The following is a 25,705-nucleotide window of genomic DNA, read 5'->3' as shown; positions in this document are numbered from 1 at the left end:
TTTTCCACTTCGAAGCAGAACCAGGGCAGGGATGGCAGAAGGGAGCTGGGGCCCTCTCCTGTCGTCTCACAGGCACGGCGCCAGCCGGAGCCGACGTGGGCGGGACGGTTGTGGGGGCATTAAAACCTTCTTTAGGATCCCTGTCGGAAAAGAACCTTTTTTTAAAAACAAAATCATTGAAAAACAACAGCCTGGGAAGGCGGGTAGGTGCCCGCCCGCCCTCAGTCCGCCCCGGCAGGGGGCAGCACGGCCGCTGCGGGCACGGGCGGGGCCCTGGGAGACCATCGAGTCGCCCCTCCCCGGGGCCGCGGGCCGTTGTCACTGAGGGAGAGGAGTCGCGCGAGCGTTTCCTGCTCCGCCCCGTTCCCTCTGCCCCCCCGCCCCGCCTCGGTGGTGGCGCATGCGCGCTGGGAGGGGCACCTGAGGGCGAAGGGGCTCAGCTATGGCGGCCTCCATGATCTGCAGCCGGGTGTCGGCCGGGCTGAGGGGCAATGGCCTCCGCGCCACGCTGGGCACCGCCACGGCGAAGGTAGAGGCCGCTCGGGAGGGGGGGCGGGATGGAGCGGGCCGGGCTGGGCCAAGCCAAGCCAAGCCAAGCCAGGGCCGGTTGGGGTTGGGGTTGGGGTCGGGGTCGGGTTGCTCCCTGCGAAGCGCCGGCGGGAGGAGCAGCCGTCTCTTCCCACTCCCGCCGCCGTCCTGCCCTGCCCTGTCGCGGCGGCGGGGCTGGCAGCCGTGTGCCCGCCTTTGGCGTACGTCCCCCCGCAGTTTCTGTTCTTGCTTGTGGCAGGTCTTCCCGGTGTGGTTCCCTTTTCTTCTTTTCCAAACCCTCCTTCCCTAACTTGCTTGGAAATCCCAGTGTTTCCATCTCCGCCGTCACCTTACTCACACGAGGGGTCGGGCTGTGCCAGTAAACTCTTCTTCCACCTCGCATCTCCCCAGTCTCTGCTCTTGTTTCTCGTGAACGCTTTTTCGGGTTTTTGGCTGCAGGACCCCTGGAAAGCAGTGCAAACAAAAGAGCGAGGGAGTCTGAAGTGTGTAACTCCCCGTGCGACTTTCTTCTCCTTCCACATATGGAGGAAGGTCGCTTTGAGTTCCCCTCTCGCGTTACAGACAGCTTCCCAGGCCCGGCCGGTCAGTCAGCGCCAGAAACAGCAGCTACAGCGGTCAGCACCTTTCGCTTGGGTTTCATGCCAAGGAAAGGGCCTCCTGTTTGCAGAAGGAATCCTTTGGAGGTTAAATAGGCTCTGTCGATTCGCTAGCTTGAAATGCCATAGTAAAGCTCTAGTGTTGCCTGCGTGTTTACTTTATTTAAAATGAAACAAAACCTTAAAAATTCAGTCTATTAGAAACTCTTAATACAGACTGATTTTTATGGTACTTATGCCAATGGTACATACTAAAAAAATAAAAATAAACGCAAAATTTTCCTTGTATCTCAGTTTGTTTTGTAGTCTTTTTACCTGGAATCTTTCAGTGCTAATCTATGGTTATGCGTTAGCTGAATTCAGTAGATTTGCTGTTTCATGCGTGTATAAAATTAAGGTCTTGTTCCTGTATACTGAAATATGAAAAATGCAGCAAACGTTTTTTACTTTTGTTGTTGATAATTTTCTTGTTGTGAAATACAGTTACTTTACAAAGTACCCTTTGGAAATCTATGTTGTCTTAAAGTTCGTTAGTAGCTGTTCTTTTTTAAAAGGCCTTGCTCATGTAGTACTGCTTCTGATGTTTTATAATCAAAATCAGTTTCTCCCTGAATTGCTTTATACAAAATATCTATCATAAATTCTTGGAGTTCTGTACATCACTTTTGAAGGTGAAATTAAGACTCATTCCACACTGGAACTTCCTGGATTGAATATTAGGCATGTTATATTTTACTTAGCATTTGAAATGTTAAAGTTATTTTGCACTTTTGGCAACCCTCTGATTCAGTGTAGATGTTTGAAACGGGTCATAGCTAGTTTTTTTTCTGTTTCACGATAGTCATATGAAGGCTGAATAGTCTGTTCTGTAGCAAATTAAGTTCACCACATAAAAGCACTGAAGGTGGTGTACCTTAGTTTCTGCTGCCGCTCCTTCCCAGGGCTTAGTTCTTAGTTTGGCAGACAGAGGCAGTCTACGAAAACTTTTGAATGAACCTATTCTGTGTGCTTTTCTCTGTTCTCTTATACTTCCAAAATTCCTCAAGGTTCTTTTCCCTACAGATATATTCCTTGAAGTACTTAAATGCTCACTAAATACTCAAGGGTGTTTTAACCCTGCCAGTCCTTGTCAGTGCTAGCAGCTTCACCAGCTCTTTCCCACTGCCCCAATAAAACCTCACAAAACCCGATACCAGACCCTGACATGAATGACTGATGTGGAAGGGTAATGTACAAGTCTAGGATTAAGTGTTTGGGCATTTGCACTGGTACACTAAACTGTATTTGTTTAATACATAGACTTTTTTTAACCTGAACAAAGAGAGCAGTTTTTCACAACACAGTCATGTTCTTTTTTTTTTTTTTTTTTTCTTTTTTCTCTCTTTTTTTTTTTTTTTTCCTTCAGGTACTTGGTGGAAGTCCAGGAATACTCAATAATCATGGATTTCAGGTGCAACAACAGCAACAGAGGAGGCTGTCGCTACATGAATACTTGAGCATGGGACTCTTGCAGGAGGCTGGCATTTCTGTTCCACACGGCCTAGTTGCCAGGACACCAGATGAAGCTTACAAAATAGCAAAAGAAATAGGTATAATATTAAAGAGAACATATACAATATAGGCATGGGATTGATACAAGGTGTAACTACTTTTTCTGTCTTTCCTGGTAAGACATTTCTTGCAGTTCTGAATATACCTTCTCTTTAAGAGAGCCTTTCCTGTGAAGCAACTTTCTTGCAGATTTGAGTATTTACTTTGGAGCTGACATTTTCTTAATTTGAAGTTTTCTAATGCTTAAAATTGCTCAGTGCAGAAGTACACAGTGAAATCAGTTAAGTGACCTAGTTTTAAAGACGCTCTCCATTGTGTATCGAGACTTGTTTGTGAAGCTAAACTGTGTCCCTGAAATTCCAGTGGTGAAGGACTTGATCCTACTTCCATTACAGGCTGTGAACGTATATTTCAGGCACCATTATTCCCATATCCCAAATGCTGCAGATACTTTTTCTGTAACTTGTGAGCCTTGTTTAGAAGGAATGGGGCAGGTATAATTGTATTAGCCTAGACTAATACAACTGCCTAAGCTTCTTTGAGATGAGTAATGGACTCTGCTTTGTGCAAATCCTGGATTTCTTTTTGCTCTTAAGCAAAGTTAGAGGAAATCTTGTGTGAAGAGCTTCAGTGGTGGTGGCAGGTAAGGCTTCTGTAGTCCAAGATCTCTTATAGAACAGAAGATGCAAAGCATACTTACCTTTAGGCTGCAGAAGAAGAATAAAATGCTGTTCCATTGTGAACATGCTGTTCTGGCAGAATGCAACTACTTCATGTCAGAGGGGAGAATTTTGATGGCTTGTAGTTATATGATAAATTCCTGGCTTGATGAAAAAGCACCCAGTCTCCTTTTCCTGGTGCTTAAATACTTTATTTAATAGAGTTGAGCTTTAATTTTGGACTTGACTTTGCCACTTTACCTACTATGAGTCTTAGTAGAATTTTTTGTTTTAATTTGGATGTAATATAGAAGTCAGCTTCTGTCGTTTGAGGTGTTAGTACTGATTTTTTTTTTTAAATTAGTTTAAAGCCCCCCCCCCCCGCCCCGGCTTGTCACACAGTTCTAATGAAGGACATTGCTTGTCGTATTCCACTCTCATATGCAAATGACTTAATCTCTTTTCACCTCCAAATGGATGCATTTGTAGTGATACCTGGGGTTACAGGTTTTGTTAGATTCATTTCAGTTTCATGTGTACATTTAATGCAAGAAATGAGATCTGAAAAAGAAGATAATTTTTTTTCTAGAGCAAGTTTCGCTGCTTTGTAATGTAGAACGGAGTTGAAAAGCTGCTTTTCCTTTAGATCTGATGTCCCAGAAATTCAGGTATTGTCTGCCTGCCTTCTTTGTCTTGTTCCCATTAGAGAGTAAACGATACAAAATTACAACTTCATTAGTATGAAAGAAAGGTGTTAAAATACTTCTGTTCTGAGAATGGTTTAAAACTCAGACCCTTGCCTTCTGTTATAGGTGAGCTTGTAGCATGATCTAAATTTCAGAAATCAGGTATACCCCATTGCTTTCATTAATACCTGTACAGACCTGCTAGTGGCAAATGAGGCAACTTTTGCCTATGGCTCTTTAATAGACAGCAGGAAACTCACAGGTCAGGTTTCCTTTGTTTTGTTCCTTGTTCAGAGGGGAGTCCTATGGCAAAGTAGGTATGTCTGCTGGCTTATAACTTTGTGTCATCCATGTGATGTCATAGGTATGCCTTTTATCTGGAGTATGTGACCCTGTGCAATTTCTTGGGGGTCAGAAAAATGAAGTTGTGAAGTATGTGAGTTAGCATCCTTCAGTAACCTAAATGAAGGAATTCAGGGCTTCTGGTTGTCAGCTGTGTACTTCGTTTAAGTTGGTGTGTATTTGATGCTATGGCTTTCTTTGGTACTTGAGATGAGGAAGGGAAGACTTCCCAAAAGGAGAACATACTGAAGGAGCTTGAGTTTTTGAGGCATTGCTCAAACATTGTCCAGAACTCATTCTGAACGGTGACAGATTATCCTTTGCTCCAGTGTTTTGGATTTCTTTGTTATTGTAGCTATTTCCCCACTAGTTTTCATTTAGTATATACTTAAAAAAACCCAAACCAAACAAAGCAAATCTCTAGCAGAATGAAAAAAATCTCACTTTTTTGTCCACCTGCTCATTGTTTATTTTTGTTGTGTAAGAGTTGTTGCCAGTAGATACGAGATTATCTTTTGCTTCTTTTATGTGTTAAACTGTTTTTTCAAATGTTTGTCTAAACTGTTACAAAGATAATCGGTTTGCTTGCTGTGTCTCCCTAGCGCTGATCCACATGCTCCTGATAACCTTTAGTCAGCAACCTGCTCTCTGTAAATTTGAGTTTGGCATTGGATTTCTTTCCTTTTGCAGATACCTCATGCCAGTGAGAAACGGGTAACTTTTTATCCTAGTGTATAACAAATACAACCTTCTTATGAACAGAGATTATCATAGTTTAGCTGTGGCTGTAGCTAAATCAGCGTAACCCTGTTGTATGAACGAAACCAAAGCTTAACCATACCAAGGATTATCATCACTGCAAGGTAACTAGTGTGTGGTAGAATCAAGCTGAGGCATACAAATGTTGCAGTTTGTCTTGGAGCCTAGTTAGAAGAGTGCACTAAATATTCTTTAAATAACAAAAATAATGAAATTTGTTAGAATTTCATTTGAAGTTATGCTTATCTTGACGTCTGAAGTTAGATGAAATAATCTGGAAGCCAGAAAGGTTGCTTCCTCTCCACCCCCCCAAGTCTTTCTTGTAGTAAATATTTTTTCTGCTAAAGACTAAAGTGTCCTAAAGAGAGCAAATTGTTTACTTATATGTGAGGTAAGTTTGAAATGTATGTGAAGTAAAATACAGTATTTGAGCTTGCATTGTTTTCTTCCCTATAACATTTTTCTAATATTTTTCAAGGAAACGGAGATGAAATTAGCTGCTGTGAGGAACTTTTGAGCAATGATGACAGATCACTTATGGTTTGAGTCTTAAGGAGGAAAAACTTTTTTTTTTTGGCTATTTTTAAAAAACTTTATTTCTGCTGCAGCTCTCAGGTCTCTTAAAGTGCTGTTTTCAATTCAGATTTCTGTTCTAGCAGCGTTCTGCAAGTGATTATTGTTTTGCTTCTATTTTATTAAAATTTTTTCTGTTGTGTCATGGGAAGGTTGTCCATTGTAATTATTACAATATTAGTTTGCATATAGCTTTTTCTTTTCATACTTGTCTGGCTGTTGAGAGTCATCATTGGAATCTGTTACTTATCACAAGCAGCTTTTCCCTATAAAGAGCCCGCTATCTCATTTCAGGTAAATTGTTATCACATACTGATTCATGAAACTATTATTATTTTAAAATAACTACTGCTGAGTAATTCGGTCCCTGGGAGTAGGTTTGGACCTCCTGTAAGTGTCACTGCTCACTTACTTTTCCTCCAGTAGTTCACTGTCTCCATTCAAGACCTCCAGATCTCATTTGTGCCACTGAAAGAATGCATTTCTACTCAAAGCTGAGAAGGCTTGTATCTGATGAAGTCTTTAAAGACTTTATTGATTAAAAAAAGAAGTGCTTTTAGTTACTTGTGAGCTTTGCAATATGTGGCTCTTCATATGTTACATGAGCGTCTCACTTAAATTTTGAAAAAGTGAGCTGAGTAAATTCTGTTCCAGAATGTTGATAAGAGGCTGCAGTATGTCTTGATGATTGCCTCTAAGTTTATGGTTTACTTTCAGCCTACGCAGGCATTCCAGCTAGCACTGTGACCGGTGCTGATTTAGAAGCCGATATGCATTCATTATCAAGAACATGACTAATGAACCTAAAGACTATTTCTTGAAAAACAGATGCTTCATCAGTGTGATAGCGGATAGCTCAGCAGAACACACTCTTTGAAAAGTATAGTATTGCTTTTTGTTAAGACAGCATCTATGAAAGTGTATGCATTGCTGTAACTGAAGTTTTGATGCTTCCTGACACCTTCCTCTGTTAACAGTTGTGTGGAAGGGAGTGACATATTGTACGCCTGTAGAACAGCCTGCTTTTCTTTTATAGCATATATTTCTATTCATGAGTATTTGAGAGGTAAGACTTCTGAAGTGATTAATATCTTGAAGCAGCTTTTGTGTTCCAGTGGGATTTTAAGATAGCGAATTCCAAGGCTTTATGCTCATGGCAGACTATCAAATTTTAGTAAAATAAAAAGCTGTACAGAATAGGAGGCGTTGAGAAACTGAGTGCCTAACATTTCACCTTTCTACACCAGAGTTCTTGAAAGGAGACTGAAAGCAATGGAGTCTGCTGCTACTTCTGCTATTGCAGTTTAAGAGATCTAGTCCATCTTCTTATCCGTGTGGTTTATACGGAATGATCTTTTTTGGTATGCTTTCTATAGAATGACTCAAGGAGTTGGCTTGGCTGTATTCCTGCAGACAGTTCTGTGATTAATAGATGCTTCTTTGCAGACCGTTAAGTTCCTTTCAATGTTGTTGTTTTATTTGTCTGTCTATTGCTTCAACATACAACCTGTATCTGTTAAAAAAAAAAAAAAAAAAGAAAAAGTAATGTGTAAACCTGGGTAGATTTATGAGTAGATTTATTGATCTCAGGCTTGATTCAGTCAGAAACCAAAGTTTAGTACAATGTGTGCAGTGATTTTTCTTGAGTAAAGTACTAGCGTTTTCTTTATTAGCTCTTCAAAAGAATAGGTATTCCAGGCACTGTGGCATAAAAGCTGGGGTGGTTTTCTCCTTAGTGTATGCCACACTTTCCTTCGTAGTCTGTGATTAAGGTTTGGGCTTTTTTTGTTCTGTGTCACACTGAAAGCTCTCATCTAGTCTTTTGTTCCTAATACTTCTTGGTTGTTTTGCCATTATCAGTTTTCCCTGTTTGTGAATTATCTGCTTGACTATGTTAACTGATGTCTTTTAGGTCATCTGTAGACTCTGAAGCTCCAGAGTGTTTATTCAGGTGCTGTAGGACATGGATGATGATCTGAGGTGGCAAACTTGTGCAGAAATCGCCCAGGTGTTTAAAAAAAACTGCAGTAGTGGTCAGCATTAAGCAGTTTTTTTTCCAATTATGTTCCTGCTTACCTGGTCAAAATCTCTAGATAACCAGCAGTAGTAGTTTAGAAACAAAACATTTACTTGAATTCTGGCAAACGCTACTTTTTTGGCATCTGAAGCTTACATTTTGCTTCAGCCTTTGCTTTCTTCTATAGCACTTTACTACTTTGAAGTCCTAATATCGAAGTATGTTGTTGATAATAATTCACTAATTCAAATAACTCGTCTAACCAGCAGATTCAAATTTTCACCGCTGCATTTTAATTGCTTAACTTAAGCAATTGCCAAACCCAAACCTGTTTTGTGAGTTGATGAAAAACTTGATGCAGTTGATCAATGTCAGGAAGTATTTGTGTAGAAAATAATATTTTGTAATAGCGAAACATCTTGTTCGCTCTCCTGACTGTTATGGTCCTTTCAGTGAAAGTATGAAGAAAGTATGAAGTGCATAATTATATCAGTCGTCATACTTTTGATTTGTATGCAATGATTTTTCTAACACTCAAAAGTTTCAAGTGCTGAAAACATGTAATTTTGAAGTTAAATTCTAAATAATTATACTTATTAACAAAACGCAGACAGTATACTCTGAAGACATTCTCTGCCTGTGTTGGCAGAGTTAGGATCGGCATATTCTTGATGTTGACACTTCTGTTGATAATACATTGTTAGTTACAAGTCCATCTTTTCCCTCCCTAATTCCAGTAAATACAACTATATTGTTTAAACTTAGAGTTTTTATTATATCTGCAACAAGAAAAAAATTGGTTTGTGTTATAAATGGAGAGATTCTTGCTGGAACTAAAAATTTAAATACAGAGTAACTGAGGCAAAAGTTACGGGTTTCTGTCTCTCTCCCAGGGTAAGTTTGCAGTTGAATGCCAGTTGAGAACTTGATTGGCACTTGTGTTGTTAACCTATCACTGCCTTTTACTGTTGTCTGTTTTGTCAGAACACGTTAGGCTTGCACGGTTATCATGAAGGTGTTTGTAATATGTGGAAAGCAGTAGTGCTGCTACAGTCAATATTGGGCAGAGAAGTGGCAATTAAAGCAATTTGAAAAAGTCAGAATGGAAACTTGTAAAGCAGAACATTTTAATAAAGTTTGTCTGCCCTAATCGTCAGCCTTTCTACTTGCACGGAAAACTTCAGATACAACAGAACAACAAGCCTTCTTGCCTCTTAATAGGCTTATCATAAGATTGCTTTTTACACAGATCAATGCATGCACGCAGGGAGAAAGAGACCTTTCTCCCAGTTTGAAAGCGTAGGTTTTGGAATCAGCACTTATTCCTTCCAATAAATAAATATCAGTATTGCTAGAAATGAAGATCGGGCTGTGTCCTGGCTGTATGACTCTTTCACTGTCTAATTAATAAACTGTTGTTGAAGGTGAAACCTGTAGTGTTAGTACTGTATAGATTTTTGTTGTTCTGAACAGGTAGATGTTGACTCAGTGTTCTGCTGATTTCAGGCACTTGTTCTTATTGCTATCTACTCTTACTTTTCTAAACATTTTCTGATTCTTTTTGGGCTGTTTTACTTTCATATGCTTTTAGTGCTAACTGCCATTAATATGGAAATGCAGCTCCTACCAAATGCTTGTTCCGAGTTTTGTGCATTGGTCTGTAGCTTGCTTGCCTGAGACATCAGCTGTGCTAAAAGTTTGTTGTTTTGTTCTAGTGCCCTGTGTTAAGGCTTTACAGTTTGTTACTGCTGCTGAAAGCAGATGTTCTGCTTTGTGTCCTGCTCACTTCAGTGTCCCTGTGCATGTACTTGTCACACAGTGCACAGGCTTGCAAACGTACTGTCTGCTGGATTAGCTTTTGCCTTTGGCAGAGTTTCTCTTCTGATATGCTTCAAGGCATGATTGCGCAAATGCTTATGCTGGCACAAGAAAGGAGACTGGAGTGAAAAGCTGACAGGAGGCAGGATAGGACTGCTGCTGTGGTGTAGTGTTGGCTGGCATAAACTGTCCTAACTTTGTAATGTGGGTACCTGCTCTAGGACAGAAACTGCTATTTTTCATTGAAACAAAAGCTTAGCAGTATTTCAAAGCAGGGTAAGCAAAACAGAAGGGCACAACTGTTGATACTGAGTAGAAAACTATGTTGGCTGCTGGTTCAAATTTTTCCTTGGGTTGCTGTGTATGAGCAGTTCTGTGCTGTGTCAGATGGTATGATAATGCTGCAGCTGTAACACTGCAGTTGAGGTGTGTGACCAAACATCTCTGTCCTCTAGTTTTAGGGTCACTTTAAATAGGAGCTGTAGGAAAAAATGTTTATTGAACAATAAACTTTCTGCATGGGTTAAGTTAAGGTTTTCTGTGAACATGTTATCTTAAATTTTGTTTCAGGTACGTTTATGCAGCTTAATTGCTTGTAAACATAGCTGGCCAAGTAACCCTTGAAGTGTTATGTGTTTATGCAATCAAGCAGCTAGTTTGCTTGCAGTGCTGTAGGAGAACAAATTACAAATCATTAATAGCCTGCTTATTTAATGCCACAGTTGTTGTATTCTGTTGCATAAGGGATAATTCAATGACAAGTTTGTTATGGCCGAAACTGACTGTGAAAAGTTTAAAGTTGTTTCTCACACACTTCTTTTTGGATGTCTTTATCTGTTGCCAAAGTGTAATCATGCATAATAATTAAATTCTTAAGAAGTATCCTATTGAATCAGGGCAGTGGTGCATCGAGCCTGATACTCTGCCTCTCATGGTGGCAAAAGAACATGCTATTTATAAGGAAGATTGTTAGCCTGGCTATTTTCTGCAGTCCATACCCCTCATTTCCCCCCAGCATTCATAATTATTATCTTAGGAATATCAGAGGGAACATCTCTGCCCAGTTCCTTTTGAATCTCCTATTCTTCCCTCATGTCTCCTGGCAGGCTTCACTACTTTCTGTGTAAAGAAGCGTCTTTTTTTCTTGCACCTTTTTAAAACCGACTTCCCTTGGTAGGTGGCTTTTGTTTTTGGCTGGTGTAGAGCAGGAAACAATGTATGATGTATGTGTAGTTGTGTGTTCTTGCTCTGTCCCTCACCAGGTATGGCTAAAGACTATAATCATGTTCTTGCTTTGTTCCCCTTTGATAGTTTTAAAGAAGTGCCAAGCTCTTTTAGTCTCTTCTTATACAGGAAGCTCTTCATTTCGGTGATTATCTTGGTACCCAGTCTTTCCCATTGAAAATTACTTTTATGATCATGCCCAGAGCTAAACATAATGTTCCAGCTGAGATCTTACCAGAGCTTTAGTTGGCATCTGGTTCTGATTTGTTCAGATTCTGGTCTTTATTGCCAGGAGGAGTAATCGCTACAAAGAAGGTGCCTGTGGGTGAACTTCATGGCTTTCCTGAAAACTTCTCTGTAGAAGCAGCTTTTACCTTCTAGACTTAGCGTAGGAGATGAAAAGTAGGGTGGAGAAAGAGGACCCTCTCTTCTGAACTTCCTAGTCTTAGTCTTGATTTCTAAGTGCATCAGTTCTGAATCTTTGTCAGATATAAAACTTCTGTAGAAAGCTCAAAATAATAAAAGAATGCTGTGAATATTTTAAATCTTAAATATTTGAGTCACTTCAGATCCTTGTGAAGGAGCCCAACTGGATCCTTTGTGAGCAAGGGAGCAAGTGTGGGGTTTGGGTTTTTTGGTGGTTTTTTTTTTTGTTTGTTGTTTTTTTTTTTTTTAAATGTCTTCACAGAGAAGAATATATTTTCCTCTCTTTTATACCAACACTAAGAAGTCATGCTTCTCCAAGTTTTGTGTTTGTATGTACATATAAGGTAAATTGTTTTCAAATGGATGAAACTTTATTTTTAAGCTTGCATGTTGGAGTATGTGGCTACATTTATCCCTGAAGCTACTATTTATAATCTTATTCATACATGAGGCTTAGTGTTTCCTAAAGCAAACTTTGTACTTAAAGTAATTGCATAAAAGTTAAGTCTTGTTTTGCATGGCTCCTATAAAGCATGTTAACTTACTTGATTGCCAGTACTTAGCTATAAAAAATAGTTATCTTCAGGAACTGAACTAAATATTAGATAACAGACTGTAGTAAATCAACATATACTTGCGTGTTTATAACCTTCATGCTTCTTGTGCTAAAGAACTTTGTATCAGTTGTGGATTCAGAGATCTGTTGCTAGGTAGACCATCAAGAAGTAATATCTACAAGTAGCTAGCTGGGAGTAGTAACCTTGACGATTCCCTTTGCTTATAGCCACCCTATCTTGTGATATTATGCAAGTTTAATTTTATCTGGCCAGGCAGGATGCAGGTCAAAATAGGAATCAACACAACTTTTTTGTCTGCCATAACCTTTTTCAGTATGCATAGCAGCTAGTTTTGCTCGAGTACTGTAATTTTTCTTAGGCTTTTCTATGGTTGCCTTTTCAAGAGAACAGCAAGTTCTTTCTTTGCTTGGAAAGACCCACTGGTCTTTCCATTAGCTCAGCTAATGGTGGCATGAGAAGAGCCGGGATGTGCCGCACAAATGTGAATGAGGCAGCTCTTTAACATCTTGCAGTCTAGCTGCTCTCTGTGGTGTATTCAGTATGATTGAACTTGAACAGTAACTCAGGGCTTTGTTTTTCTTCATCGCCTTAAATGACTCAATGAACTTTCTTCTTTGCTTTTTTTCTTTCAATGACACTTCAGAATATTCCATTTGATTTTGATTATATTCTCGTACTTTACTTTTTAAACACAAATGCACAATCTCCGCTACCTAGAAGAATATTTTGTAAAGGATTTTTAAACAGTTAAAGCCAACTAAAGGGATTACTCTGCCTACTCTGGGAAAAATAGTGGATTTACTTAGGCCTCTGACTTCTGCAAAGCACTCAAGCTTATGCATCAGTGCTCTGCTGAATGGAAGCCATAGTGGACCTGCAAGTTGACTTGGGTAAGTGCCATAGTTCATATCATTGCTGAGAAGATAGTGGTTAGAGATATAGGGTATTTGTACTTGATTGAGGAAAATCTTGGATTATGGTGTGTTGGATATTCAGGTTCATCTTGTTAATAGTCTGTGAGATACTAGCCATTTCTTACTGGGTGCTTAATCATTTGTGATTCAAATCAGAACACTCAAAGTGTCAACACTTTTGGATACTAACTCACCAGGGTTTGTTCACAGAACAGGCTAAAGCTGCAATTTGTGGATGGTTTGAGACTTTTGGAATAACCTATGTGAGTTACAATACAGTCTTTGATTCACATATTTGTGTTTTGAGTCAGGGGGGTGGGGGTGGAGAAGGGGGGATAAAATGAAAACAGCCTTTAATATTCTACCTGGGGTAATTCGTTTTAGTAGTCACAGATGACAAATTTTGGGTTTTCTTTCATTCTAGGTTCAAAGGATCTTGTGGTAAAAGCACAGGTTTTAGCTGGTGGTAGAGGAAAAGGAACATTTGAAGGTGGCCTCAAAGGAGGAGTGAAAATAGTTTTTTCGTAAGTTGTTTCTAAATTATCCGACCAAGTGGAAAAACTTTAAAGTTTCACATTATGAATTGAACCTATTGCTTAGTTTAAAATCAGTTTTTTAATTATTAACCTTAAAATAACAAAAATTAGATAAGATTTTTTTATGCTACTTCTGTTTTTCCAGCAGTTTCTTTGTCACATTCTGAGCTTCTTTTATTCTAGTCCAGAAGAAGCAAAAGATATCTCCTCCAAAATGATTGGAAAGAAGTTGTTTACCAAGCAGACAGGAGAAAAGGGCAGGATATGCAATCAAGTATTTATCTGTGAGCGCAGATATCCCAGGAGAGAATACTATTTTGCAATAACAATGGAAAGGTCTTTTCAAGTGAGTAATATTAGAAATAGAAGTAAAGTAATTAACTTGTTATAGCTGAATTTAAAAAACAAAACAACAAAACTTTACTGTACTGGTCACTTGCTTTTGAAAATCAGAAATATACATGAGCTTAATTTTGTTTCCTAGTATCTCTGACTATATGATTGCTTTAGTGTTTAAATGCTTTAAAAATGTAATGCTACAATTTAAATTTAAGGAATAATAAATGACTATTGGTAGCCCCAACCGAAGTTGAGAGTCATATGGCTGAAGGGGAGATGGGTGGAATGAGGGGGTTATTTTCATTTTGGTTTTAGTTTGTGCTTAGCTACCAGATGCTCATACTAGAGTTTAGTTTAAAAATACAGCTGTGTGTGTGTGTACATGTACGCAGTATTTAAGAGTGTCAGGAAAAAGATAAGTAAAAGTCTTTTGGAAGAGCCAACGGTCCTGGATAAATGAAACATCCTTTTACTCCAATGTGTGGAGTTTCCTAGAGGTGCACAGGTGTGTCCCTCAATTTTGAAAGTGCTGGTAGCTTTCTTATGCTGATACTCTTCAGGAACTGGTAAGAAGATTTGGGCCTAGAGGTCTGTCTTCAGAGCTTTCAGGAGGATGAAAGCCATAGTCTCTCCAGCTTGTATGTTCTGTATGTGTGGGTGTGTAGCTTTTTAGGCTACAATTCAAACCCAGTTACTGAAATGTGTCAGTGTATTTTCTGACAGACTAGTGTGCCATTATGGACCATAGAGCATGAATTGCTAAACAACTTCAACAAAGCCAGAGTAGAACAGATCTTGCAACTTTATTTTTTTGAAGCTCAACAAAAACTGAGTTTGATCTATCCAGATGATTAAGAGCTTGCAGAGGCACTGCTCTTGGTAATTAGAGGAGTATCTCTGGCTTGAGTATCAAATAATTTTCTGTGGAAGAATGAGGAAACTAGTCTTACTCTTTTATTTTTTTTTTGTTGCAAAATTAGGAGTTAAATATTGTATTTGTTCCTTCCTCTTCCTCTGTAGTGTTCTTTCTGATAGGAAAGTATCAGTTGTGTTGGGTTTTAGTGCAATTATATGACTTGGGCACCTACATTCTGTTGTACTCTCTAACAGAGCAGGGAAGATCCAAATGTTACAGTACACACCCCAGATTTACCACAAGGTGGCATTAAAATACCGTAAATGGCTGGATTTTATAATCTTAAAATTGTGTAGGCAATAAACAAGCATTCTTACGGAAATATAATTTACTGTAACTGATTTAAGCAAATTAGATAAAGAAGGGAAGCATATTTTTCTGACTTGTTCTTGCTCTCGTATAAAAAAAATCTTATTAGTGTATATTGAGCATAACTTTGTGGGTTATTGTCTTTCAATAGGGATATGCTTTGTTTTTACTGCTGACTTTATAAATCATGGGTTTAGATGTGCTTGTAATTGCTATAACTTGTCTAGGATGCTTATGATGAGGAAATGCCTTTCAAAAGAAGGAGGTGTAAAGGTTGAATAGCACACTGTGTGTATTCCTGATGTTGTTGCAAACCTCTTCCTTTAATGGGGGGGGAAGTCTCTAAAATAGTCAGCTGAAAGTGGAACTTGATGTCTCTGGTGTTATTCGCCAATAGGGGCAAGACTTCTTATGTTTTCAACAAAACTGTTCACTTTGGTCAATTCTGTGGAACAATGTGTTATTTTTGTAATGTGTTTGTAGCTTCCTGACTGTTCAGGATATGACTACCCAGAAACGTTCATTGTGTTGAACCTTGCTATTCGATGTAGGATAATTTACCATCTGTATGTTTCCATTTGGAAGGATGGTGATGGGAGGGGAGTGGTGGGGTTATTAAGCATGTCCTCTGAACCAGGGTCACGCTTTCTGTAATTAATTGTCAACAGTTATAAGGCTGTTCAATGTTTAAGACCTGTGCTGATATGAAACACTTCGTTAGTACACCAGCTGTCATAATCCATGCATGGGTGGTGATAAGGGAAGGTAGGTTGGGATGATACAAGTGAGTATGTCTTTACTGTAAGCTGGCGGACTGTTCCCATGGGGAGAGATTTTTAGGCTCCATGGTAGTGAGTCCTTGATGCTTTTGTTGAGATTTAGAGAGCTTTTTTTAAAAATTTCTGCTGCAAATGTTATCAATTCTGGTTTCTTAATTTCTTTTATTACTGAATAATTGAGTGCTGTTTTGTCAGAACTCCGTGACTTACTTTCAGTGATGGCTATAGTTATTGAGCTTTGTGATCCTACTGAACCGCAGTAGTTTGTAGTCATTTGTCACTAGGTTCTGCAGACCTAGGTTTGTCCTTGGAGTTGGAGCGTGGCAGAATGAATAAATGTGTGCCTGGCATTCGATGTGTGTTTGTGTAGGGGTGAGTAGAGAATGGGGAGATAAACAGGCTGTTCTTTTTCTGCTGACAACCTAGAAGATAAAATACAGACGATTAGTAAGTTGAATCTTTCTATCAAAATTTAAAACTAGTATGTCTGTGTTAATTGCTCTGGTGCTACAGTGTATACAAAGGAAAGTTTTCCTTGTTAAAAGAAATTGAACCCAACATACACCTTAAAATTTGGAAAGGATTGTTAAAAGATTTTATATAGATGAATAGATAGTAACATTCCAACTAACAACCAGGTTTTATTGCTGTGAGGTGTCTTATGGGAAGATCTAAGTTTCAATTGTGTGGTGTAAAATTACTTATGCTTTTTTTTTTGTTTTCCTTTTTTTGTTCTAGGGTCCTGTGCTGATAGGCAGTTCTCAGGGTGGTGTTAATATTGAAGATGTTGCTGCAGAGAATCCTGATGCGATAATTAAGGAACCCATTGATATAGTGGAAGGCATAAAAAAGGAGCAAGCTGTTAGGGTAATTGTTAATGTGGAAAAGTACACGTTAGCGAGGATGGGAGGGTTGCTTCTAAACTTTGTAAAGTGTGCATGCATTCAACCTGCTGAGTTGTCTTAAACCCTTTTGACATTTTGAAACAGACTTGAACTAGATATTGAAGTATCTTCAGGTGATAGTCAATGTAAATCCAACTCTGCATGGCAGTGCTTTATCTAGCTTTTATATAGCTTTGTAAAGGCATATGATGATGACTTTTTACTAGCTCTTTTTTAGGATAAGTGCAGTGTTTTGTATTGAAAGCAATCTTTTCAAACCGAAGAGTTTTTTTTTTATCCAGGAAGACAGGAGAGGTTCTACATCTACAAATTCAATTGACACTGAAATAATAGCTAAACTGGGACATTCCTAATTTGTAACTAAATCAAACCTGGAATATCAGTTAACTGATAACCAATCTTTTACTTTCAGCTTGCCCAAAAAATGGGATTTCCTCCTAATCTGGTCGATGAAGCAGCTGAAAATATGATCAAATTATATAATCTCTTTCTGAAATATGATGCTACCATGATAGAAATAAATCCTATGGTGGAAGATGCATCAGGAGTTGGTAATGTTTCTTCTTCATATTCTTCATGTAACAGCTTCATATTTTTGTAAATCTTAGTTGCTTTGCACTGCTAAAACTTCAGCTGTATACAGCAAGAGGTCTCAGCATTAACATGGTATGTTGAAAACTGAATTTAATAAAGCATATAAACTTGAGAATCTAAGCATAGTAGATATCTGCTCTTAACTGCTAAGTAGGATCTTAAGTTTAAATAGCTTCCTTTTTAAAAATTTTTTATTTATTTAAAAAGAATACATCTTGCACTCTTGAGTGTTTGGCTGCCCAGCATAAGGCATTTCTGGAAATTGGATCTTTTCAAAATTCATGAATTGAAACTTTAGCCATCTTGTGTATTCAAAGTTGGTACTGAAAAAGTAACCAGAATAGTAGCACCTTCTAGAAATCTCCTGCCTTTACTACTCAGGCATCAGAATGACTGATTGTGTTTGATGTATCAAAAGACTATAGGTGTTTAAGTGATATCTTAATGTTTATCAGGTTTTTAGCATATCCAGTTGCAGAATGGTTAGTTAATATTCAATCACAGCCAGATCCCCTCTCAGCAAAAAATAAATCTGTGGAGAATATTTGTACTTGAACTCGGGTACAACGGTTTTAACTGTAAACATAAATGTAGCTCCTTCATTGAAGCTTACAGTTATTATACTGTTGTTGTTTTGTTTTGTTTTGTTTTTTTTTAATAATACTGCTTAAATGAACAGTGTGGAACAGTCTCTCGCATCTGTTTCTTGTGCCTTGTCATTTATATATCATCTGTAGTGAGGGGTAGAAATGAAGTCTTATATTTGTACAGACAAAAACCTAGTTCTGATATAAAGAATACTCTAGGTTTTCCACATCACCTGCTATATCTAAGGGAAGCTTACTTTTGTGTGTATTCTTCTGGCACCTTTTCTTCCAATTCAGATGTTTTTTCATTGTATTTCTGTGTGTTTACATGCATGCACACACACACTATATACTTAATCTAAAAGCAGAAAACTAAGAGGAATTAAAAAACCCCAAAACAGAGACCTTCTGTAGGGATTAATTTTATGCTAATTACTGAAGCATAATTTGCCCAGATTTATCAAACAGCTTGTTGTAAGCTTCTTTGTTTTTAGAGTGTCTCAAGAAATACAGTTATCTTCCCTTTTTGTGCAGTTAAAGGGACTTAACTGATTGTGTGGGTAAACTGGAGAGAATCTTGTATTTACATGCAGTGCTAAGTGTGTCTTTTCAGCAAAACTTTGTTTGGACTGTATGAGCTAGCTGCCAAGTTTGACTTAACATACTTTAACATATTCATGTAGCAGTTGAGCTATTATTCTAGTATTAAATGATGGTTGGGTTTTTTCCTTTCAGTGATGTGTATGGATGCAAAGATAAACTTTGACAGTAATTCAGCCTATCGTCAGAAGAAGATCTTCGATATGCAGGATTGGACACAGGAAGATCAAAGAGACAGGGATGCTGCAAAAGCAGATCTCAACTATATAGGATTGGATGGAAACATAGGCTGCTTAGGTATGTTTTATTTAATGAATTTTAAATGACCTAATGAATTTATAAACTGAATTCCTAAATGTTATCTTTATTCTCATGTAGTCAACGGTGCTGGTTTAGCTATGGCCACAATGGATATAATTAAACTTCATGGCGGAACTCCAGCAAACTTCCTTGATGTTGGTGGTGGTGCTACTGTGCAGCAAGTGACAGAAGCCTTTAAGCTTATTACCTCTGATAAAAAGGTGAGGGAAGAGTTGGCATATCAAGGTCCTACACAGTGGTAAAACAGGCTATGATTTGAAAGAAATGCTTAGTGCATGTTCTCCAGAAAACATGTTTTTATAAGCATAGAATTAAAAAGGGAAGAAAATGGAGATGTCAGCTTAATCTTGGTGCAAATGAAGAAGGCCTGCAAACCTGTTGAATTTTTTACCCTCTTTTAAAAATAGGTTCTTTGCTGTGTACTGAATAGGCAGTTTTGTGTCCTCTGGTTGAAGTTACAGCTGTATTTGAATCTTTCCAGAAATCTTTGAGTCAGAAACTCCCCTGCCTGCTGTTTAAACAGAAACCAGTATTCAGATGGGTTTCCACTTTTTTTTTTTTTTTTCTTCTTTTCTTCTTCCTTTTGGGCCCGTTTTGCAGCTGGGTCTGTTTTGTGCATAGCATTGTAGAGATGAATATTCACTGTGCTGTGCACAAACAAGTTTCTAAGGTACTAATTATATGTAACGTAAGATAAAATAACTTTGTAATGGGCTTGGAAGGGCATTAATATTTTATCCTATTGAAAGTTTATCAGAAGTGTTTGAATATTATTAAAATAGAAATTGTTTGAAACTAGAGGATGAGGTTTACCATCCCAGAAAGACAATGCAAAGACTGGATTGACAGTCTACATAAAGGTGCTGATCCCAGTGGGAACTCAGTGGCAATTTGGGACTTTTTAAAAAGAACGAAAAATATGAAAAAGAGGTAGCAAAAAAAGGTGGGAGTGACTTGCAGGACCTGGTAATGGTATGCTATTTTTGCACCAGAATTTCATGCACCACTTGCTCGTCTTTGGAAAGAGCCAGAAACAAATAGTGAGTGATGTTACAGAGGAGCTTAGTCTCTTCCCCATTGGAAAGATTTTTGTTAACAAATGCAGGGTCTGGCACACTCTCCAAGAGTGTCATAGAATCATTTAGGTTGGAAAAGACCTTTAAGATCATTAAGTCCAACTGTAAACTTAACACTGCCAAGTCCACCACTAAACCATGTCCCTAAGCACCGCATCTACATGACTTTTAAATGCCCCCAGGGGTGGGGCCTCAACCACTTCCCTGAGCAGCCTCTTCCAATGCCTGACTACCCTTTTGGTGAAGAAGTTTTTCATAATATCCAATCTAAACCTGCCCTGGCACAACTTGAGGCCATTTCGTCTTGTCCTATCACTTGTTACTAGGGAGAAGAGACTGACCCCCAGCTCACTACAACTTCCTTTCAGGTAGTTGTAGAGAGCAATAAGGTCTCCCCTCAGCCTCCTCTTCTCCAGGCTAAACAACCCCAGTTCCCTCAGCCGCTCCTCTTAAGACTTGTTCTTTCTTCACATTCTTTCAGCAAACTGAGGGAAAAGTGAGGGACACAGGCACAGAGCACCTGGATTACAGAAAGAAGAGGAGAAGAAACAAGGAAGAGTCTGGGGGTTGTTGATTTGGGACAGATTCTTGCAATGGACAGAGGGTGTCCAAACAGACTTCTTAATGTATCATTCCCTTTCTGCCTTCGTTCAGCTGCTTACTATTTTATCAAAAAATGATGACCGTAGCTGGGATTTGTGATGCTGAAAGTCAAACAGCAGTACAGCCTACTGGTGTTGTGGACTGCACTCTGACTGGCACTCTGGGTTCAATGTTATTTGGAACAGTCTCCTGGGGTACCAGTCTAAGTTGCTTCTACCCATTAGCAGCAGGAGCAAGAATGATGTCACACAGATGAGCTAGTCTAATTGCAAGATAATGAGAACCAAGCTACTGTTTATTAAGCAGTTGCACATTCATGTTTTGTCTTGTTAAGTTTGTTCTGTCCTCCAAGGCTGTCTACCCATTTTTGCTCCTACTTTATTCCATCTTTCACCATTGACCATGATCTTTTTACCCTTCCTTTTCACCACTCGAGTAGGAAAAGACTTTTCTTTAACCTCAGTCTTAGTCCTCCTGAATAAAACATATTTCAGATAGCTTACCTCTGAGTATGCTAGCTTTTAAGTAAACTGTATGAACAGTGTCTTGTGCGTGAGTTTTGTAAAGTCTCTGTGTTCTTTAGCATGGCTTCTTCAGTACGTGGAGGTATTAGTGTAGGAGGTACCTCTGCTGGAGTAATGTTAGAAATGGGAAGATAAACGGTTGACAAATTAAGTTGTTAAATGGCTGTACTGAAGTTTCATCTGTTTGATTTGCTTGAAGAAAGTCGAACAGCTGTCTATTAATCAAGCTCAGAATATTTGGAATTAATGTACAAGTGTTGGCTTTGTACAGAAAATGGGTGCGTGTTTTTTCATGTAGCTACACAGAATACGCGCTGGTAAGAGAAATGGTTATTGCCTGCAACTCATGCTGGATTGAAGGACGATGTGGAAGTTTCCTGGGATGGGTGTTTTTGCAATAGGGTTTTCCTGAGGTAACTGTTTTGCTGTATGTTACTTTATGGAACTGTACTTTTGTTGCTGATGTTCTCTAGAACAGAAATGTTCCTTGTCTTTCACAGAGTCCCTTATTGAGCTTGAATTTTCTGTAGGCTGAAAGGCTGGGTGGTGCTTTTATCTGATGTGCCTCTGGCCATTTTTAATGTAAATATTGTCATTGATTCTGTAGGTACTGGCTATTCTGGTAAATATTTTTGGTGGCATTATGCGATGTGATGTGATAGCACAAGGCATCGTTATGGCAGTAAAGGATTTGGACTTAAAAATACCTATTGTGGTACGGTTGCAAGGTGAGTGTGCTTCAGTACATGTTAAATATATTTCTGTCCATATTGACAAACGTTTTTGAGCTTATATATTGCATAGCGAGTTGCCTGTAAGCTGAAGACTATGGAAAAATAAGGCAAACCTTGAATTTAGATGGTGAGGGTTGGCAAGTTCATAAAAAGAGATTTCCTGCTTTTATAACTACTAAAGTTGTTGTTATTCACTAATTTACTTTTGGAACAGGCTTCTTAGAAAATATGAGAATACTCTGGTAGCAGTAGTCTCCTGTTCAATAAAAGTGGCATTTTATCTGTTTCTTAAGGTACACGAGTTGATGATGCCAAAGCTTTAATAACAGCTAGTGGCCTCAAAATCCTTGCATGTGATGACTTGGATGAAGCTGCAAAAATGGTAAGACAGCTGGTTACAAATACTCTTTTCAGAACATAGCACCTGTTGCAGAATATTGAAAAGTTGAAACTCCATTCAATCAACTAAAGGTAGCTTAGGATAAACCACAGTGCCAGTTATTATCAGGGCCTGAAGCAAGTGTTTTACAAATTAGTAAATACATATTTTGTAAGGAGAAGAACTGTGCAGTCAGAAGCTATTATACCCCAGAAATTTCTGTTTGGGACTTTTTTCTCTTTCCCCACCTCCCTCTGAAAAGCAGGTTAAAAATAGGTTTTAAAAAAAAAAAATAAAACAGGTTAATGACCAGATCGATCCCTCTCCTTGGTAAGGGAATGGCTAAGATCTTAGCTTTATTAATTGGAAGAAAATACTTAAATTGAGGTAGCTGAAAAATGTAATGTAACTCTTCCTTTGATAGACCACTATATTTCAGTGTGCATGATTAAAACCAATCATCCTGTTTCCTCATAAGGTAATTAGATATTCAGATGTTCAGACAGGTTTGTGATTATTTTGTGTGTGTTTTGTTTTGCTTTGTTTCTTGGGGTTGAAGCTCTAGAAGCAGCTGTGGATTGCTTCGAGGAAAAACGTGCTTAGCTTGACAGTATGGCCATCTGTTTTAAGGAATAGTATTAAGTCCTGCTAGGCTGATCGAGCTTTGGTTAGGTCAATGGAAATCTTCCCTAGCAGTACGTATGGGTCTTTTAAGCTATATTGCATCTACATAATGCATCTGCTAAAGCTGCTGCTGAATCTAAAATTCTCAGCTGAGTCAGGGAGCCATGCAACTGGAGTTAAAATTAGTTTTGTAATCTTAAATTATATGTATCTGTAGAAGAACTTTCTGAAGGAGTTATAGTTGGTTTTGTATGTTGCCCATAGGTAATTCCTTAAGCAGGTTTATGTAAGATCATGCCATGAGTGGGATAAACAAATGGATGGGGATAGATCAGAGTAATAAGCTGAGCATTTAAAGCAGTGATTATAACCAGTGATGTTAAAAGTATTTTTTTCCACCTCAATATTCAACAGATGTCTGTAAATTATTATAGCTAACTAGTATTTTAGGTGCTTTTGAAGTTAGGTAATGTGGACAAGAAAAACATACTACAAATGTGTAGCAACAGTGAAGATGAAAATTTTTGATGTGCAAAAAATTAGAGGGCATCTGGTGGATTTTGTATCGTGGGGAAACTTATAGTTCTGAATTTATTTTTTCATAGAGAACCACTTACTCAGTTTTAATATTTGATTCTAGGCAGGAAATAATTCATAGAGGTTTTGAGATGTTGAGGCTCCATAAGGTATCAAAATAAGATCCAGCAATGCTTGCCACAAAAGCTCAGAGGAGAAATAGCTTCTAGATCTATAAAATCTCTTGTGAGTGGGTACCCCAGTGCCTCCCAAGAAGACAAGGTGGCATATAAAGTTTAAAACTTGTAGCGTTTTATCAAGGTATTTGGTTGTAAATGAGAACTAGACATTGTATAACTGTATGAGATGTCTTCTAAAAGACTTGACTGATCTTTCGTTTAAAAGTGATTAAGAAGCATTGGACTAAATAATTCCCCCCCAAGGTCTTGTTGATGATTTTCTGGCATTACTTTGTTTAAAAAGATTGGTCCAGCGCACTCAAGTTAGGATTGTTTTGAAATTAAGTCTTTATTTTCTGTTTTTCAGGTGGTGAAACTCTCTGAAATAGTAACCTTAGCAAAACAAGCTCAGGTGGATGTTAAATTTCAGTTGCCAATTTGATCTGAGAAATGTCATGCTGGTGTCTAACATGTTCTCTGAAATACTGTGTTCGGTGGGATGTTTTTCATTTTTTTGTGTGGAGGTTTTGATTGTTTGACAGGCGCACAAACTGAAGTACCTGGTCTTTAATGTTAACATTCAGAATGGTCAGAGTTCTTGTAAAAGCGTGTATTGCTGATATTTAGTCCTTCTTAGTTGTTCTCAAGCCTCCAGCTTCTGCTGCAGAATGTCACTTGCAATATTCTTCTGCGTTGTCCAAAGTAAAGCTTCTGGTTGAAAAATAATTATTCTGAAAAAATTCTGAAGTTACATTACTTGTAAATTTGTATTAGCCTTGGTTAAAAGTAAATATGACTAGATTATATAGTTGTCCATGTGGAGAAATGTATTGAAACGGTATTTTATATTGGAGAGAGTTGTACTTAGCAGTATAATGGACATGAGCAAACCAATCATTATTTATGAACAGGTGCATTTGAACATGATCAGAAACATTTTTAGAAGTGCTTCACTGAAGTGGCTGGTAACTCTTCTGGACGACGTGTTTAATCACTACAAAATATACTGTAGCACTTAGATTTTCATGATTTCCGGTCCTTACTAAAAAAGCATCGTGTCGTTTTATATATGAACAAGCATTTACCAAACTTCAAGGAGACAGAATACGTAGAGAATTAAAATGTCTATTGTACATCGCTAATAAAATTGTACATTAATAAAATGTCTCCCCAAACTTCTACTGTCTTTTTCTTTATATGTCATCATTTTGATAAATTGCATATACTCATGGATTAAACCATAATTTAAGATAGCAAGCTAAAAGCTTTTTAGGAGTGAATTTACAATAGCACACATGTTAATTTTTTTCCTCCTTGAATTGCACTGCATGATTAAAAACATGTGAACTCACGCTGTATTGAAAAGCTTGGACAGATATCATACATATAACATCTTACTAAGTGGCCATAACTGATGTCTGCACAAACAAATACGCAGGAAAATGTTGCTTTTTGGGGAAATGTTGCTTCTACTAACAGATCTAGTATTAACCATTAATTTTTGTCACCTTACAATGCTGTTCGTTTTGGCATTATGTGGAACTTGGATGATGATCCATTTACCACTTAGTTTCCAAATGATGTTAAATTACTACTACTCAGTTTTTGTTTGTATTTTGTAGGTTTTTTTGTTTAAAATGCTATTTTCTTGGCTAATGATAGTGTAGTTTTATCAGGAAATAATAAAGACTTCTCTACGGTGGGATTTCAAAATGGGAAATCATATAATCATGAACTAAGGACTTAAATGGATTATGTGAAATGTGGGGAAACTTACAGTCAATGATATGTGGTTTTGAGGTAGGTGGGGTGATAAATGAAACTTTAAACTAGCATGGTGTATTTCAGTAGTTTTTTGGCAGTACTAAAGAAAATCAGCAGAAATTAAACTCACTCTGAATTTAAACTGGACTATTTTCAATCCTAGTTGGTCTCTCACAACTGACTACTGTGTGCTGTTGATCCAGCATGCTAAATTGGGCTTGTGGGTATGCTTGGAATTGCTTTTATTCAGTGGCCTTGAATAGATTTGAATATAATTCATTTCTAGTACATGGGTTTGCTTCTAGCCTTATTTTTTTACTTTTAAAATCTGTGTGTAATGATAATGTTCCAGGTGCACAAGGAAGTAATTTTTTTTTTTAAACATGCCAGCCTAATTCTTTCTAAATCAGAGGGAGGCACAATAAGACAAAAGAGACTTGATGTTGCAAAAAATGATGAATGGAAGTGGTGTTTTAGTACAAATACTGGACTAGAATGGAGGCAAGACTAGGTCCTGCTGTTAGTCCCGAATTTCCTTGTACCCTATTTGAACTGTTCAATGTAGTTGAGTAGAGGAGAGGGAGCCAAGGCAAAGTAATATCCGTCTTTGAGAGGAATGTAGAATACCGACATTCTCAATACTGTATTCACAAGTAATAGACTTGACAGAAAGCAGTTTTTTGCCATTAGGGTAATTCTAAAGCCCATAGTACTCCTTCAACAAAGGA

General features: G+C 38.1%; 1 protein-coding gene across 1 annotated transcript; it reads left to right on the top strand.

The window, feature by feature from the left end:
- The first annotated feature begins 344 nt into the window (after nucleotides 1–344).
- SUCLA2 (succinate-CoA ligase ADP-forming subunit beta) lies at nucleotides 345–24,392 on the top strand. The gene is made up of 11 exons (XM_087757410.1): nucleotides 345–529; nucleotides 2,551–2,734; nucleotides 13,117–13,216; nucleotides 13,412–13,574; nucleotides 16,310–16,438; nucleotides 16,889–17,027; nucleotides 18,393–18,554; nucleotides 18,636–18,778; nucleotides 21,389–21,509; nucleotides 21,809–21,897; nucleotides 23,581–24,392. Exons 1-11 carry the CDS (start codon nucleotides 443–445, stop codon nucleotides 23,653–23,655), a joined length of 1,392 nt encoding a protein of 463 aa, XP_087613536.1. The 5' UTR covers nucleotides 345–442; the 3' UTR covers nucleotides 23,656–24,392.
- Nucleotides 24,393–25,705: the final 1,313 nt, after the last annotated feature.

This window comes from Nipponia nippon, unplaced genomic scaffold, assembly GCF_047370975.1.
Source record: "Nipponia nippon isolate SJK-2023a ecotype South Korea unplaced genomic scaffold, ASM4737097v1 scaffold_2, whole genome shotgun sequence".
Lineage (NCBI taxonomy): Eukaryota > Metazoa > Chordata > Aves > Pelecaniformes > Threskiornithidae > Nipponia > Nipponia nippon.
Note: the sequence above shows the minus strand (reverse complement) of the source record. Positions and strands in the feature narration are given on the sequence as shown.